General features: G+C 47.1%; 1 protein-coding gene across 5 annotated transcripts in view; it reads right to left on the bottom strand.

Moving 5' to 3' along the window:
* Positions 1-233: 233 nt before the first annotated feature.
* FAM168A (family with sequence similarity 168 member A) overlaps positions 234-17,154 on the bottom strand; it is a 170,518-nt gene continuing 153,597 nt past the window's right edge. For 3 of the 5 annotated variants that reach the window (XM_081910140.1, XM_081910137.1, XM_081910138.1), the window contains 5 exons: positions 11,093-11,235; positions 5,928-6,102; positions 2,913-2,993; positions 2,295-2,425; positions 234-356 (listed from right to left, as the gene is read on the bottom strand). In XM_081910140.1, the coding sequence (XP_081766266.1) occupies positions 2,313-2,425; positions 2,913-2,993; positions 5,928-6,102; positions 11,093-11,235 (512 nt within the window). In that variant the 3' untranslated portion in view covers positions 234-356; positions 2,295-2,312. The remainder of the gene's footprint in view (positions 357-2,294; positions 2,426-2,912; positions 2,994-5,927; positions 6,103-11,092; positions 11,236-17,154) is intronic. The other 2 variants (XM_081910141.1, XM_081910139.1) reach the window with 1 other exon arrangement.

Here is a 17,154-nt window from a genome sequence, read left to right on the forward strand (position 1 = left end):
ACACTTGCGACGTGGAACTGGGGGAGAGAAGAAGGTGAAGACTGGGGGAGGAAGAGGGGAATTCAAAAGCACAAATATTGCTCAGCATCAGTGGGTGCCATGAAACAATTCTGAGTGGGGGGGGGAGGAGAGGAGAAAGGCGGTGGCAGCGAGAGAATGGGGCTATGGCAGGGAAGTGGCTTTTACAAAATCAACTAAAAAAAAAAAGGATTAAAAAATTAAACCCTACAGAATGCATAAAGTGACCCTTGCACTTCTTTTGTTTTTGTTCTTGCTAACAGACTTGGTGCCTTGGGACAGTTGCTCCAGCACCCATGTAAGACTTGAGTTGTTGCATACAATGTTTGACTCCAGATCTGCCGGAAAGAGAGAGAGAGAAAGAAAACAATAGGACGGAAGTTAGAAGCAGCAACGCAAAGAGATAGGCAAGGTTGGATTCACATCTCTCTCATCAGGGACCCAGCATTTAACAGATTTCACTCTTGCACCCAGTCGACACCTTTGCCTGCGAGACTGGGTCCCCACCTCAGCTAAGTTGGTGCATCTCTCTGCGGAGGCTCAATTTAACAACCTCAGAGGAGTTTTGCATGTCAGATGTGGTCTGCCACAAGAACAGAAGCATTTAGGACAGTGTTTCCCCCCTCAAGATCAAACTATGGTTATGAGTTTCCATGTGGCAACTGGAGACACCACCATTTTGAAGGCAAGCAAACATGGTTTCCCCACTCCTTATAGACCAGCAAAGCTACGACAACTCCCAAACTCACCGTTGGGCAAGGCTTTTTTTAAGGACCAACCAAATAGTCAGGTTTATTTGGGGGGGGGAGGGGCTTGGGGTTACGAAAAGTACTGCCCAATTGTGAATGGTGGGATTCTTTTGAAAGCCGTCTGAATGAGGTTTCACATCCCATCCTGCCACCACACAAGCGTTTGTTTCATCCCACAGTTGCACCTCCGGTCAAACAGATTGCGCAGGTTTTATTGAAAGAAAAGGCAAAAACCTACAGAACCTGTTTGCTAGAGGGGAACGTAGGATGAGCCACAATACCGATGCTGCTAGGAAGCAAATTTACAGGTGTTCTTCCATTTCCAACCTGTGTATGACATCTGGATCTGCCCTCTTCGTTCTGCAGTTATGGAAGGGAGAGTGGGCACTTAGGCTGCGGTGGCTGGTCACCCACAGGGGGCGGGCTGCACTATGCCAGCTTCTACCATTCAATGGTCCTAACTTCTGATATTTCAGATCAGACTCACCTATGCACTCCTATCAGAAGCTGAAGGGGCAGGTGGAGGAGTAGAACCTCTTCTAAGCTGGCCTGTGACCTGAACACAAGATCTCTTGGTAAGAGGGAGCTTATATTTAACTCCTCCTGCCCGATTTGCTGCCTTATGTTAAAATCTTCCTTGCCCTACTCTGCTGAAGGTCCTGTTCTGACTGACGCGCCCTGTGGCAGCAATAAGAAACCTCTCCGACCAATGCAGGTGGAGGAATTTTGGCCTGTAACGCTTCTGTCCGTTTCCATTCTCTAGAGAAAGAAACAATTCCACCATCGCTCCTTTCTCTCGGCAAAAATCGACCCTATTCAGGAGGAAGAGTTTTGTGTGTTTGTGAGCGAGCGCACCCCCCCCCCCACAAATGCATCCAGGTCCTCTCCTCTCCAAAGCCAATGTGATCTTCTTGTCAGTTTGCATTTCTTAGTACAGAAATGTGCAGAGATCTTTCCTATTCAACTTAATTCAAGAGGGTTCTGGAAGCCTCTCTGTGTGAAAGAAACAAGCAGAAGGTTTGTGATGTTTGGGTTATTCCTTCCGAGAAGTTGAGTCCAGCGGGGTTAAACTGGTTCTGTTATCTTTTTCTGTCAAGGTCATGCTGACTATAATAGTAATGACAGCAAGAGTCTCCTTCTCCCTCCTTCTCCCTTCTGGTGTGGTTTCTGTACATAGTATGCTTAGTGTTGAGTTTTAGTCTTATTATAAGTTATTGTAAATTTAAGTTAAGTCTGCTACAACTGGATTCCTTATGGACAGATCACTTTCGCAATCACTGTAGTGATATCAATCGTGATTTAAATTGATTTGATTTAAATCAAATCCACCCTTGTGAGAAGCCACTTAAAAACTGGCTCCTGACTTCATTCTTAGCCCATGATGCAAGTACAAAAGGAAATGTTGCGTTTTCAACTTTCGGTCTCATTTGGGGAAGTTGCTTACTGGCCTCTAGAGAAGCATTCCAAATGCAGCCCCGCCTCCCGCAACCTTGGGGGGTGTCCCTGCAGGCGTTTGCAACAACTTACGTGGCTTGGCCAATGGGATTACCAATGTGGAGGTACATAGCTGTAGGCAGGGGTCCCTTGAGCCCTGTATGTTGGCACTGAGACTGGATGTGCTCCGATGGCAGTGTGTTGAGGGGTGGTCAGCAAAGTGCCTGCAACAGAAAGAGAGGGGGTCAGGCGGGAGGAGGGCACAAAGCGCTGCATCCCGGCCCCTCAAGCAGGTGTCAGAAGCGGATTCTGAACCCAGGGCCCCGGAGGAAGTGGGAGCACGATTTCCCTGGCACGTGCGGCTTGGCTTGGCTGTGATTCCTGAATTGCAGGGGCGGGTTGGGGGGAGAGAATAGATGACCCTGGGCATCCCTTCCCCCTAGACAATCCTACGATTGGCTCTCTGGCACGAATCCCTTGCAAACATTCGCACACCTGTGGACTAAGCTCCTGGGAGCTGGTGGAGGGTGGGGTGGGGAGACTGCAGAAGCAGCCGCAGGCCTGTGGGACACAAAGGTTTTTCCTCCTGTGGGGCTGGCGGGCGGCTGATCTTGCCCTTCGGGGTCCGACTTGGGGAATGACGCCCAAGGATGCAGCATGGCACAGATGAAATCCCTGGGCACAGGCCATGCAGAATATCCGATCCCTTACCTCCGACCATGTGCCAAGTTGCACCCGAGTTGTAACCAAACAAATAGACCTTCACTGGGGGAGGAGGGGGCGGGGCAGGAGCTGGCAGATAAAGGAGGCCATTTTACTTCAGCTTAACTGTCCTGCTGGTCTCAGGCACAATTAGCGATGGAAATCAGACATAACAAAGTGCGTACATTTCAATGAATGCTTTTTTTTTTTTTGCTGTCTTGCCCGCCCCCAAGCTGCCTAGGACCCTCATACCTACGGGATCGCCTCTCCTGGTATGTCCCACGGAGGACCTTACGGTCTTCAAACAAAAACACCTTGGAGATCCTGGGTCACAGGGAGGTTAGGCTGGCCTCAACCAGAGCCAAGGCTTTTTCGGCTGTGGCCCTGATCTGGTGGAACGCTCTGTCACAAGAGACTTAGGCCCTGCAGGATTTGACATCTTTCCGCAGGGCCTGCAAGACAGAGCCGTTCCACCAGACCTTTGGCCAAGGCACAGCCTGACCCCCTCCTTTGGTAATCCTCACAGAACTCTAGCCCAATGGTTGCCATTAATTTGATTTTGAATTAATTTTAAAATGAATTGATTTTAGAATGCTGTGTTTCTTTTATTGTTGTTAGCTTCTCTGAGCCCGGCTTCAGCTGGGGAGGGCTGGATATAAATAAAATTATTATTATTATTATTAGGTTTGCAGACGATGTTTCAAGAGCTGCCGTTTCCCCGCAATGGGAAGGGTGCTTTTGAAAGGGTCGCTTGGCTGTCAATTCTCGGCTTCTATCTACTTTAGAGCCCATCTTACCCCCCAGACAGGGTGCTTTCAGAACAGAAACCTGCCTTGCCATCTTTCCATCAGGACAGGGACATCAGGGAGGGTCCTAGCTTTCTCTCTGTTGCACAACGCTGCTCTTTCTGACAACTGTGAAACTGTGGTGCTGGGTGAACCCTGGTTTGTTCTCCTAGCTGAGGGATTCCGGCTGAGCTCTCTGCGCTGCTCATTCCAGCCTGGAAAAACCACCAATCCCACCTCCTGCCCTGCAAGGCAGCACGTTCTAGCCGATGAACAGAAACTGAGGGTAGCAAGGCAGGCAAGGTCAAAGAAGGTCAGTTGGAAACTGGAGGTTGAATAATGACAAGACAGAAGTACTGTTCTTGGGGGACAGGGGGTGGGCTGGTGTGGAGGACTCCCTGTTCCTGAATGGGGTAACTGTGCCCCTGAAGGACCAGGTGCGCAGCCTGGAAGTCATTTTGGACTCACAGCTGTCCATGGAGGCGCAGGTCAGTTCTGTGTCCAGGGCAGCTGTCAACCCCGCTCCATCTGGTACGCAGGATGAGACCCTCCCTGCCCGCAGACTGTCTCACCAGAGTGGTGCATGCTCTGGTTATCTCCCGCTTGGACTACTGCAATGCGCTCTACGTGTGGCTACCTTTGAAGGTGACCTGGAAACTACAACTAATGAAGAATGCGGCAGCTAGACTGGTGACTGGGGGCGGCCGCCGAGACCAGGTAAAACTGGTCTTGAAAGACCTACATTGGCTCCCAGTACGTTTCCGAGCACAATTCAAAGTGTTGGTGCTGACCTTGAAAGCCCTAAATGGCCTCAGCTCAGTAGACCTGAAAGACCATCTCCACCCCCATCATTCTGCCCGGACACTGAGGTCCAACTCCAAGGGCCTTCTGGTGGTTCCCTCGTTGTGAGAAGCAAAGCTACAGGGAACCAGGCAGAGGGCCTTCTCGGTAGTGGTGTCCGCCCTGTGGAATGCCCTCCAATCAGATGTCAAAGAGAAATACAACTCTCTGACATTTAGAAGACATCTGAAAGCAGCCCTGTTCAGGGAAGTTTTTAATGTGTGACATTTTAATGTATTTTTAATCTTTGTTGGAAGCCACTCAGAGTGGCTGGGGAAAACCAGCCAAATGGGCGGGGTACAAATAATAAATTATTATTATTGTTATTATTATTATTATTATTAGCATTTATGCAGATGCTGGGCAGCCACCTGTCAGGGATGCTGTAGCTGTGGCATCCTTCACTGATTTGGGGGGGGGTCAACTAGATGACTTCCACAGTCCCTTCCAACTTTAAAACTCTATGAAGGCACGGCAAGCAAACCAAAGAGTGTCAGCAGAGCAAAATGCCTCGCTTTGTTGAAACAAAGAGCTTAACAGGAAAGGTGACCTGGTGGTGTATTGGGAGAACTTTCGTTTATTACAGTTCCATGCAGGACTGGGAACAAAGCAAGAGGGACTCGGCAGCAGGCATGAAGAAGCTCTTAGAAGGAATCGGTTCCCGTCAGCGGGGCCTATCTGAATTCTGCACTCGGAAAAGCTAAATCCTGCGAGCCGAATAAATTTTGTAGCAATCAAATGCACCGGAACGATTTCTCCAAACTTCACATCATCTGTTCTGCTTTTTAAATGGGGTGAATTTGTCTTGTCAGCACCCCACTTTTCAGCCAAACTTGGAGCCCAAAGTGGCAAGCTTTTAATAGGATTGTGTGGGGTGAGTTGTATAACAGAGTCTTCTGGTTCCAGGCTTATCCTTCCAGAAAGAGGGGCAGAAACAGCTGAAATGGGCTTAAGGGCTGGCTGGTGGCAGAGATGCCATTCCGTCGAATTAGCAGCCCTTCTCATCATTTATAATTTTATCCTTTTTATTAGCCGTGGGGAGACAAGAGGAGTCCAGAAAGTTTAAGTCCAACACCCAACTGTTGGAAATCTTATTCTGCCACCCACTCCAGGTTCAGAGGTCTCAGGTGGCTGCCAACTTTCCAATAATATTTTCACAGCCACAAGAAAAGGAACTTTGGGCAGGGTTTTGCTTAGCCAAAAGGCGCGATGCTTAGAAATCCAAATTCCCCGCAATGTCCTGGAACTGTGGCAGACAGAGACATGATCCGCAAATACAGTTTAGGAGTTGCAAACAGGACAACACAGTTCTGGTTTCATGCAAGCTGGACTGCAGCCTTTAAAGGCTGCTCTACTGCAAGGGTTAACAGGACACGGTATATTTCCATTTAGTTCTCACCTGCTGACATTGCCATGGTGGTCCCAGCTACCATCCCCATGGCCACGCCGTTAGTCCTTGGGGCAGCCACGGGAGCTGGATAAATAGCAGACGGGATGCTGTTTGGCTGGACCACGGTGGTGTGGTGGATGACATGAGGCTGTGCCGCATACACTGGCTGTGTATAATATGCTCCCTGTTCAGAAAAGGGGGTAGGGGAGGAGAACCACATTTCAGCAGAGGTTGGCTTTTCTAAAAATCAGCAACGATGTAGGACAGACCATCACAACACAGCTGTGTTAGAAATTGAAGTAGGAAACCTAGAAGCTAAATGGCTAAACCGAAGTTACAAGCACAACAATGGAATGTCTAAGGTAAAGGGACCCCTGACCATTAGGTGCAGTCGTGGCTGACTCTGGGGTTGCAGCGCTCATCTCGCTTTATTGGCCGAGGGAGCCGGCGTACAGCTTCCAGGGTCATGTGGCCAGCATGACTAAGCCACTTTTGGCGAACCAGAGCAGCGCACGGAAACGCCATTTACCTTCCCGCCGGAGCGGTACCTATTTATCTACTTTGACGTGCTTTCGAACTGCTAGGTTGGCAGGAGCAGGGACCGAGCAATGGGAGCTCACCCCGTCGCGGGGATTTGAACCACCAACCTTCTGATCAGCAAGTCCTAGGCTCTGTGGTTTAACCCACAGCGCCACCCGCATCCCGATGGAATGTCTAGGTGCGCTTTTTTTATAACAAGAATACAGAGCTGAAAATCAATGAACTGCAGCTAAGATATTATGTTCATTTTTCACACGGTCTAGTTCTTCCCCTGCCCGCCCGCCCCAAAAATTCTTAAGAGGGTCTCTTCTCCAGTCTTCAGAGAGTGGCTGGAAGTGGGGAGGCAAGAAAAGGTCCCCCTTTCCTTCCCCTCTGCAGTTTTAATCTGAAATCTTAGGCGCAGTACCGCGCCCAGAGCTCAGAAACTGCTTGTGCAGTAATGAAATTCCCTGTCGCAAAATGCACCTGGAACAACGGGAGATTCGTACACTGCCACACAGTCTTCAAGTCACTTGGCTCACTCAATTCAATTTACCATATTTTTCACTCTATAGGACGCACTTTCCCCCCTCCAAAAATGAAGGGGAAATGTGTGTGCGTCCTATGGAGCAAATGCAGGCTTCAGGAAGCTATCTGCAAGCCTTCGGAGCGCTCCAAAGGCTTGCGGATAGTAGTCTGCAGACCGGGGCACGTTGCGCTGCACGCCCCGGGCTTCGGGCAGATATCCGCAAGCCTGGGGAGCCGGGCGGGAGTTCCCGCTGGGCTCCCAAGGCTTGCGGATAGCAGCCTCCAAACCCGACCTGGTTTGGAGGCTGGCAGTGGGGGAAGGCAGCGCTTCTCCCCACCACCAGCCCCACAAGCTCGAGGGACAGCGGGGAAGCAGAGCGCCCTTCCCGCTGTTCCCCGACCTGGTCTTTGGGGCTGGCAGTGGGGGAAAGCAGCACCCCCCCCCGCCAGCCCCAAAGAGCAGGTCGAAAGGAACCCGCTGGGCTCCGGAGGCTTCGGGTGAACACACCTTGAACGCACAGAACACGCCTTGACTTAGAGGGGGAGACCAAGGAAATTTTTTTTTTCCTGTTCTCCCCCTCCTATGGTACCAATAGAGCAAAAAATATGGTAATCTGGCTTTCAATTGTATGTCTGTGGGCAGGGCCTGCCCTTTTTAAATTTCTGCACAGTGCCCATCCATTAGGTTATAGCACCAATGTCTAGCTATACTGTGCATCACACCTACAAGGAGCAGATCAAAGACCTTTTCGTCTGGTAAAACAGTTCTGCTCCAATTTGTACTGGTATTTCCAAAAGGCATGTAAGTAATATCTCTGCACACCCCAGACTATGCCATGTCTTAGTGGACATAGCAGAGCAGCACATCCTTCATTTAGCAAGAGGAAGGACAAAGGAAGTTTGGCATTCCTCTCATCTACTATGTGTTTTGGAAAGTGTATCTGAAGAAGTGTGCATGCACACAAAAGCTCATACCAAGAACTAACTTAGTTGGTCTTTAAGGTGCTACTGGAAGGATATTTTTTGTTTTGGAAAGTGGTTTGTCTGCTTGTTCTTTTACTCGTGTGGAAAAGCTTCTTTTTGCCTGAATCCTCCTGAATCTTCCAAAATTCAGCTTCACTGAATGTCCACAAATTCTAGTGTTATGAGAGAAGGAGAAAACCTACCTCTTTGCATCTTCTCCACACTACAAATACCATATTTTTCGCTCTATAACACGCACCCGACTATAACACGCACATAGTTTTTAGAGGAGGAAAACAAGAAAAAAAAATATTCTAAACGAAACAGTGGATGTATGATTTTTGTGGTTCATGCTGTGGCCACAGACATGTGATCTGACGGTGAGTTTGGGGTAACCCAATGCAAAAATCTTGGGGATCCATGCTTTGTAACCACGTTTTTGCACCACTGTGGCCCCAGGCTGCTTCAAAGCGAGCCACGGAGGAGGGAAGGAAGGGGAACCATGGATCCTCTGCTCACAACTGCAGCAGATCCCTCCGCCATCCGTAGGCATTCGCTCTATAACACGCACAGACATATTTCCCCTTACTTTCTAGGAGGAAAAAAGTGAGTGTTATGGAGCAAAAAATACGGTAATCTCTATCATGTCCTGAATTACCTTTTACTATTCACTTAAAAGACTCGAGTATTTTAATTGTTCCTCCCAGGGGAGTTGCTCTAACTTCTTCATAGTTTTGGTTGCCCTTTTATGGAACTCTTCCAGCTCTACATTATCCTATGCGATGGAATCGTACACAAGCGTTCCACAACATTCTGATACTGGCATTCTTATTCTCAGTTCTTTTCCCTATGATCCTTACCATGGAATTTGCCTTTTTCAAGGCTGCTGCGTTATGGGTTGACATTTTCACTGAGTTACCATCGCCACTTCAGACCTCATTAAGTGTATAAATATGCTGTAAGGATATTTTTTGCCTCAGTGTGCATCACTTCACACTTACTGACACTGAATCGCATTTGAAATTTTAATACCTGTTTGCCCAGTTTGGAGAGATCCTCCTTGCCATCCCTTTCTTTTTTCTTACCACCCTAAACAAACTGGCATCAATAGCAAACTTGGCCACCTCACTGTTTAGACATAACTTCAGGACATTCATGAACAACATTAAAAAGCACCAAAAATGATCTTTGAGGAACCCCACTTCTTCTATCCCTCCATCCCTGCTTCCTATTCTTTAACCAGTTACTGATCCGTAAGACAGTCTATAGGGACAGCGGGTGGCACTGTGGTCTAAACCTCAGACCCTAGGACTTGCCGATCAGAAGGTCGGCGGTTTGAATCCCCGTGACAGGTTGAGCTCCCGGTGCTCGGTCCCTGCTCCTGCCAAGCTAGCAGTTCGAAAGCACACCAGCGCAAGTAGATAAATAGGTACTGCTCTGGCGGGAAGGTAAACAGCATTTCCATGTGCTGCTCTCGTTCACCAGAAGCGGCTTGGTCATGCTGGCCACATGACCCGGAAGCTGTCTGTGGACAAATGCTGGCTCCCTCGGCCTATAGAGCAAGATGAGCACTGCAGCCCCAGAGTGGTCCGTGACTGGACCTAACGGTCAGGGGAACCTTTACCTTTACCTTTAATACAGCCTATGCTCTTATCCTTTAACTGCTAAGCTTACTAAGCAATCTTTGGTGAGGTACAAGACACCAACTAGATCACCTTTATCTGTATGCTTGTTGACACTCTCAAAGAGTGAGGAAGACCGGATTTCACCTTGCAGAAGCCAGGCTTGTCCTTCTACATGCTTAGTAACTTATTCTTAATCATGCTCCAATTTGAGCTTTCCCGTAATATGTTAACCAGCCTGTAATTTCCAGCATTGTCCTCCCTGGACCCCTTTTAAAAACTGGCGGTACAGTGCCCACTTTCCAGTCTTCAGCCATAGAGGGACAAGTTTGTGCGTTTTGATTAAAAGATAGGCAATTTCACATTCTGAGTCTTCAGTGGATACCATCCAGACCCAGGGATCTGTTCCTTTTCAGTTAGTCAGCGAGGCCAGGAATCTCATCTCATCTCACAACTATTAGCCTCACTTGCTGAGGCTTCCCTTTCCTAAGAAAGTTGCTTCAGATACAAGGATCTCCCCTACACCTTCCACTGTGGAGACAGATGCAAAGAATTCATTCAGCTTCTCTGCAATCTTCTTTTCCTCTTTTAGCACACCTTTGACCCCCGCCCCTTGTCATCCAAAAATTCAGCAGCCATCCTAGCTGATTCAGAGGCCTATTTAAAGAGACAAATTCATAGAAGATAAAACTATCAATGACTATTAGCCATGGTGGCTGGGAGCTACCTCCAGCACTGAACACTGAGTGCTTGGAATCACAGGTGAGGAGAGGGATCTTGCCTTAGTTCCTGCTGAAGAGCTTCCCAGAAGAGGCATCTGAATGTCCACTGTGATAAACGGATGATAGACTAGATAACCCAGAAATAGTACCTCGGGTTAAGAACTTTGCTTCAGGATGAGAACAGAAATCGTGCTCCGGCGGCGCGGCAGCAGCAGGAAGCCCCATTAGCTAAAGTGGTGCTTCAGGTTAAGAACAGTTTCAGGTTAAGAACGGGCCTCCAGAACGAATTAAGTACTTAACCCGAGGTACCACTTTAGTGTGTGTGTGTTTATGTTGTAAATAAAATTTCCAATTAAAAAAACCCCTGCTTTTGTTCACGTTTTGAAAAACGTGAGGCTAACTTGTTTACATACGCTTCAGGTTACAGACAGTTCAGGTTACAGACTCTGCTAACCCAGAAATAGTGCTTCAGGTTAAGAACTTTGCTTCAGGATGAGAACAGAAATTGTGCTCCGGCGGCCCGGTGGCGGCAGGAGGCCCCATTAGCTAAAGTGGTGCTTCAGGGTAAGAACAGTTTCAGGTTAAGAACAGACCTCTGGAACGAATTAAGTACTTAACCCGAGGTACCACTGCATCCTCCCAAGGGAGGTCTGCCAAATCGCCGTGTTTTAGGCATGACATAGAACGTTCAGATTTTCCCAGTTAAATTAAATTTCAGTTTCTACGCTTAGATTAGCAGAGTTACTAAACAGCGGTCGCTTTTAGGCTCCTGTTTTTGTTCTTGCTGTTTGACATCAGCGCGGCTGCCGGTTGTACTCACTTGGGCATACAGGTTCTGCTGCGGATAGGCACTTCGGATGGGGTACATAGCAGTTTGGTAAGGATTTGGAGATGGAGAATAGGGAGGAGGTGCGCTGTTGCTCTGGGTGGGAGGGACCTTGTAGGGCGTTCCAGCGGTATACCCTGTTGAGAAACAAAAAGCAAGGCGTGGTGGGAATGTAAGAAGGTAAAAAGCTTTTGGGAAATGGTATATAATGAATTGAAGAAAATGCTGAAATATACATTTGTTAAGAAACCAGAAGCATTTTTACTAGGCATTACAGGTAACGAGATAAACAAGAAAGAAAAGAAGCTATTTTTATACGCAGTGACAGCAGCAAGAATACTGATGGCCCAGAAATGGAAACAGGAAGAATTACCTACGATAGAAGAATGGAGAACGAAAATGATGGACTATGCAGAACTGGATCGAATGACAGGAAGGACCCGAAATTGACGAGATCAAAGATTTACAGAAGATTGGGGAAAAATTATCGAATACTTGCAAAAACTAAGTGATAATCAGATAACGTTTGTGAGTTTTAATGAAGCTCTGTGATGAAAATGTTAAAACAACTATTAAAAAATAGGATGGAATTTACAGTAATAATATAAATAATAAGGTAGAAATGTGGAAAAAGTAAAAATATGAAGGATTTGCAGACAAATTGAGGGAAGTCAAAAAGAGAAATAAGATGTAACTAAGATATATGGAGTGTATAATTTTATTTTGTATTTGAATGAATATATATATATATATATATATATATATATATATATATGAGAAACAAATAGTAAATATATATATATAAGAGAAACAAAAAGCAAGGCCCGTCAATCCGGGAGGTTAAGCAGTTTTCACCAACCACCAAGCTTGTTTCTGGCTTTCTCAGAAAGAGGCAGGTCTCATTCCAAACAGCCCCCAAAGCAACGCAATCCATAAGAATGCGATTGTTACTCTTCTTAAAAAAAGAGGCCCAAAGCACAAAATGATGTTTCATAGCAATACAGCAGCTAACAAGAGTTAAGCGGACTTGAAAATGTGCCCCAAATTAGCTAAGTGTTGCTTTCCAGCCCCCAGGAGGGTGACGAAGGCGTCCAGTTCATGTCCATTATGTCCTCAATTGTGCAAATGCAAAAATTCATCCAAAATCTGATAGCGAGGCGAAAGAACGCTGAACTGCAGGAAACAGATGGCAAATACAGTAATTTCCTCCAAGAGGCACATAATTGCCTTCCTTTTCACTGACCTCAGAGTCAGACCCAGCGTTAACAAACCAATTTTGAGATTTCGGGCATGAGAAGCCTCTCGGGCTGGATTAATCCTGCCGCCACGAACACGGGCAGCGTTTCTCTGAGCGCAGCTGCACATTGTCAGGGAGGTGCTATTAGCATCCTGGAACGAACTGAGTGGGCTATTCCAAGACAGAGGTATTTAACAAAGCATCTGTTGCAGTGTGTGCCATCAGCGGCATAATTAGAAGACAAAGCAAAAACCACTTAGGAAGCCAGAGTGGGTGCCACTGCTACTTCTTTGCACAACATGGGGCTTATACGGAGGTTAACACAACAAAGGCCAAATAATGGTGTATCGAGTGGCAGGAACAGGGGCAGGATCAGAACCTCGGTGATTACCAGGTTTGCAAGTATAGCATCTAGATCAAGGGAAGTAATAGTGTCACTGTATTCTGCTCTGGTCAGACCTCACCTGGAGTACTGTGTCCAGTTCTGGGCACCACAGTTCAAGAAGGACACTGACAAACTGGAACGTGTCCAGAGGAGGGCAACCAAAATGGTCAAAGGCCTGGAAACGATGCCTTATGAAGAACGGCCAAGGGAGCTGGGCATGTTTAGCCTGGAGAAGAGGAGGTTCAGGGGTGATATGATAGCCATGTTCAAATATATAAAAGGATGTCACATAGAGGAGGGAGAAAGGTTGTTTTCTGCTGCTCCAGAGAAGCGGACACGGAGCAATGGTTCCAAACTACAAGAAAGAAGATTCCACCTAAACATTAGGAAGAACTTCCTGACAGTAAGAGCTGTTCGACAGTGGAATTTGCTGCCAAGGAGTGTGGTGGAGTCTCCTTCTTTGGAGGTCTTTAAGCAGAGGCTTGACAACCATATGTCAGGAGTGCTCTGATGGTGTTTCCTGCTTGGCAGGGGGTTGAACTCGATGGCCCTTGTGGTCTCTTCCAACTCTATGATTCTATGATTCTATTATTCTAAGTGGGATTTTGTGCAACTCCACATGCAGCCAGGACTGGAGCGGAGCACTTGGGCATTGAGCTTTCAGCATTGTTTTTTCAGTGCAATGACTACCACAACGTATTTACTAGGATCCAAAGACTGCTTAGGCTAACAGTGGGAGCTTGTGCTAGCCCAGGTGCAATGTTTGGCTTCTCCCTCCTATCTCCCCGCTTGCCCCGTAGGCCTATATCACAAACTAGTTTCAAATCTCCTCCTCCCTTCACAGTTTGAAGAGCATTTGGTGAGCAGCACGGGATGAAAAAACCAACTCTCTAGGCTCAGAGAATGAGCTTTGTGTTTCTTGGGATCCTGGCTTGTGCCTGAGCTGCACAGCTTCTCTCCTGAGTCCACTCTCATCCCCACCTCCCTCAAAAAATTGTGGGATGTGAAACACAAGAGCAGGCAAGTACAACATTCCTAGAGTGAACATGTTTACACATGGGGAATGTTTGTCTAGCCAGCAGGTAAACTTCCTGTTTTCTTCTGGGCTGGGCTGGGACAGACTTCCTCTGCATGTGACTAGAAGTGCGCGTGGCCTCACCTGTGCAGGTAACGACAGGGCAGGGCAGCCATCTCTCTCTCTTTTGACTACATGCATCAAAGAAGCAACCTCTGCTTAGCCAAAGTTGCTCTCTTGGCTCTAACCAAGAGAGGACAAAGGGACTGTCTTCTTATGAGATAGTTTCTAGGTATATATTACTTTTCTAAGCTAAGTCTACCTTCTGGGATCCTATTGTGAACAGAATGGTATGTGAGTAAACCTTTTTATACTTTTATAGAAGACTGTGTCATGTCTTATCTTTTATGAGGGAATAAGGGGGAAATACTAGAACAGTTATTATAGTGGCTTTAGCGAGCCTGAGCAAACGCATCTGCTGCAAGTTTAAAAGGGGGAATGTTACTTTGCTAAATTGTGAACTTGTTAACACAAGTTGGAAAAGGATATAATCAGACAATATATCCTCTCCTGTATCCCTGAACGTTCCCACAAAAATGGGGGGAACCTTTGGCCCAGACATTGCCGAACTACCATTCCTGCTATTTTATTTATCGTAAGTATTTCCACACCACTCTTCAGTCACATTCCTGGGACAGCTATTTGCCAACAATACTGGAATCCAGGATAAGGAGAGAGGCAAGTCCTCAAACTTGCTAGAAGTTAACGATTCTCTTTCATCCCACTAATTCCCCAATGAAACCAAATCAAGATGTGGGCTACCATATTCTGAATTTCAAATAATAATAATAATAATAATAATAATAATAATAATAATAATAATAATAATAATTTATTTATACCCTGCCCATCTGGCTGGGTTTTCCCAGCCACTCTGGGCGGCTTCCAACATAATATTAAAATACAATAAATCTATTAAACATTAAAAGCTTCCCTAAACAGGGCTGCTTTCAGATGTCTTCTGAATGTCAGGTAGTTGTTTATCGCTTTGACATCTGGTGGAAGGGCGTTCCACAGGTCAGGCACCACTACTGAGAAGGCCCTCTGCCTGGTTCCCTGTAACTTGGTTTCTCGCAGTGAGGGAACTGCCAGAAGGCCCTCAGGACTGGACCTCAGTGTCCGGGCAGAACAATGGGGGTGGAGACGCTCCTTCAGGTATACTGGACCGAAGCCGTTCAGAGCACACACATTCACCAACCACCACCCCCATTCATAATTTCAACCCATGCAATGCAGACCACAAGGAGAGAGAAGGCACGTTCTTCCACTGCTTCCATTTTCACAGCGCTGGCTTATTTCTTTTGTCGAATGGGTTCGTTTTTTATTATTGCACTCTGCACTGATTGGAGCAAATGCTCTGGAGGGGAGGGCTGGTTTTCTAAATAAATAAATATTGCAAGGGCTGCTCCAGATGGCCTGGGGCATGTGAGCGCAGGCCAGCTAGCAGAGGCATCTGACACGATGTTTTCTTCCAGGTACAACATGCATGCCACCCAATGTCGGGTTTGGTCGGCGGCAGACTCTGCGTGATTAAAAACAGGCACCCTTCCAACACTTATGTTTCCAGGCGCACAGACTTGGCAGGAGGAGGCTGCAAGCGGAGTCATTAATTGGTCTGCCTTCGCCTGTAAGCAAAGCAAACATACAGCACCAGACCTGCCTTATTCTCTCCTTCACATCTGAAATTAACAGGAGCTCCTTTTAGACAAAGGACTTGGCTTTAAGCAGCCACACCTGCTGAACAGGGTCAAAGTGGCAGGGGAGAGTTCAAAGCAAACTGAGCAAGCAGGGAAGGGAGATCTCTCTGAACTCCTTGCAGAGACTAGGCTGTCCTGTATCACCAAAGGTCACCTTAGCCTAGCAGAGATTTCTCTGATAGCTTTGTATGCACCTCTGCTCTCTCTACAGGCCTATTTGCATTATTGACAGAAGCCTTGCATCTGCTCGGCTCCTATTAAAAACAGAGCAAGGACTTGCTCTTTGCAAACATGCAGAAAAATAGAACACGGCAACCTTGCCTGAAAAGAGCAATCTGGGATGTCAACACAAAACCACAGGAGGTTGTCTCGCAGAGAATAATTAGCAAACAATGGGTTTTTAGGGGTGGGTGGGGGATAAAGATCTCTTAAGGTTGCATTTGTCAACCAAATATCCAAGCACAGCTAAAAGCTATCAGTTTAGGCTTATCAGGTTGGTAATAATTTTTTTTAGTATAAACACCAACAATTGGGAAACACTGGCCTGCGAGCGCTCCAATTGGAGAACAGCCTTTTCCAAAGGTGTCATAGGCTTTGAAGACACTCGAACTCAGGACGCAAGGGAGAAACATGCTAAGAGGAATGCACGCTTGGCAAATCCACATTGTGATCAACTCCTGCCCAGAAGAAGAAGAAGAAGAAGAAGAAGAAGAAGAAGAAGAAGAAGAAGAAGAAGAAGAAGATCAATCTAGCTCCAAGACCATTATTGTCTGGCAACCCTAAACTGAACGTGCAACGCCTGCGAAACAGAATCCATGTTGCATTCTTCATAGGACTGAGCGCTACGTGGATCTCGCCACAGGCAAACCATTCTGGGATCTGAATCACAGCAATACTGTGTTGTAAAAATTTGGGGTGCCCTCACACTGCAGACAGACAAACAGAACAATCCTGAAGCCATTTTGACTCTCCCAAAATGACCTCAAATATTCTTCTGCAGGAGGAGGAAGGAGATGGGGAAAGCTATCCAGTTGTCTTTTCACTTGCAAATCCAGTTAATAAACTGCCTGGAATGTAGGGGGCAAATCCAGCCTGGCAAGTTTAAGCTAAGCAGTCTATCAATAGGTGTAAGTTTGTAAATAAGGGATTCAGGAACCAAAGTATTTACCATCTCAAAGGAATGGCCAGGCTGCACAGTTAATGCAATCAGGTACCTTGACAGACTGAGGGACACAGAACCTAGGGCTTGCCGATCAGAAGGTTGGCGGTTCGAATCCCCGCGACGGGGTGAGCTCCTATTGCTCGGTCCCTGCTCCTGCCAACCTAGCAGTTCGAAAGCACGTCAAGTGCAAGTAGATAAATAGGTACCTCTCCGGTGGGTAGGTAAACGGTGTTTCCATGCGCTGCTCTGGTTCGCCAGAAGCGGCTTAGTCATGCTGACCACATGACCCAGAAGCTGTATGCCCGCTCTCTCAGCCAATAAAGTGAGAAGAGCGCCGCAACCACAGAATCAGCCACGACTGGACCTAATGGTCAGGGGTCCCTTTACCTTTACCTTGCCAGACAGGAGAGAAGCAACACTCTCAAAGAAGACCACCTCCTTCTGTGATGTATGTAGGATGCTTTTTGGGTGGTCTCTGGCTAACGGGTTGGGCAAATTCA

The sequence above is a fragment of the Podarcis melisellensis genome (assembly GCF_964234715.1).
Source record: "Podarcis melisellensis genome assembly, chromosome: 4".
Taxonomy (NCBI): Eukaryota; Metazoa; Chordata; class Lepidosauria; order Squamata; family Lacertidae; genus Podarcis; species Podarcis melisellensis.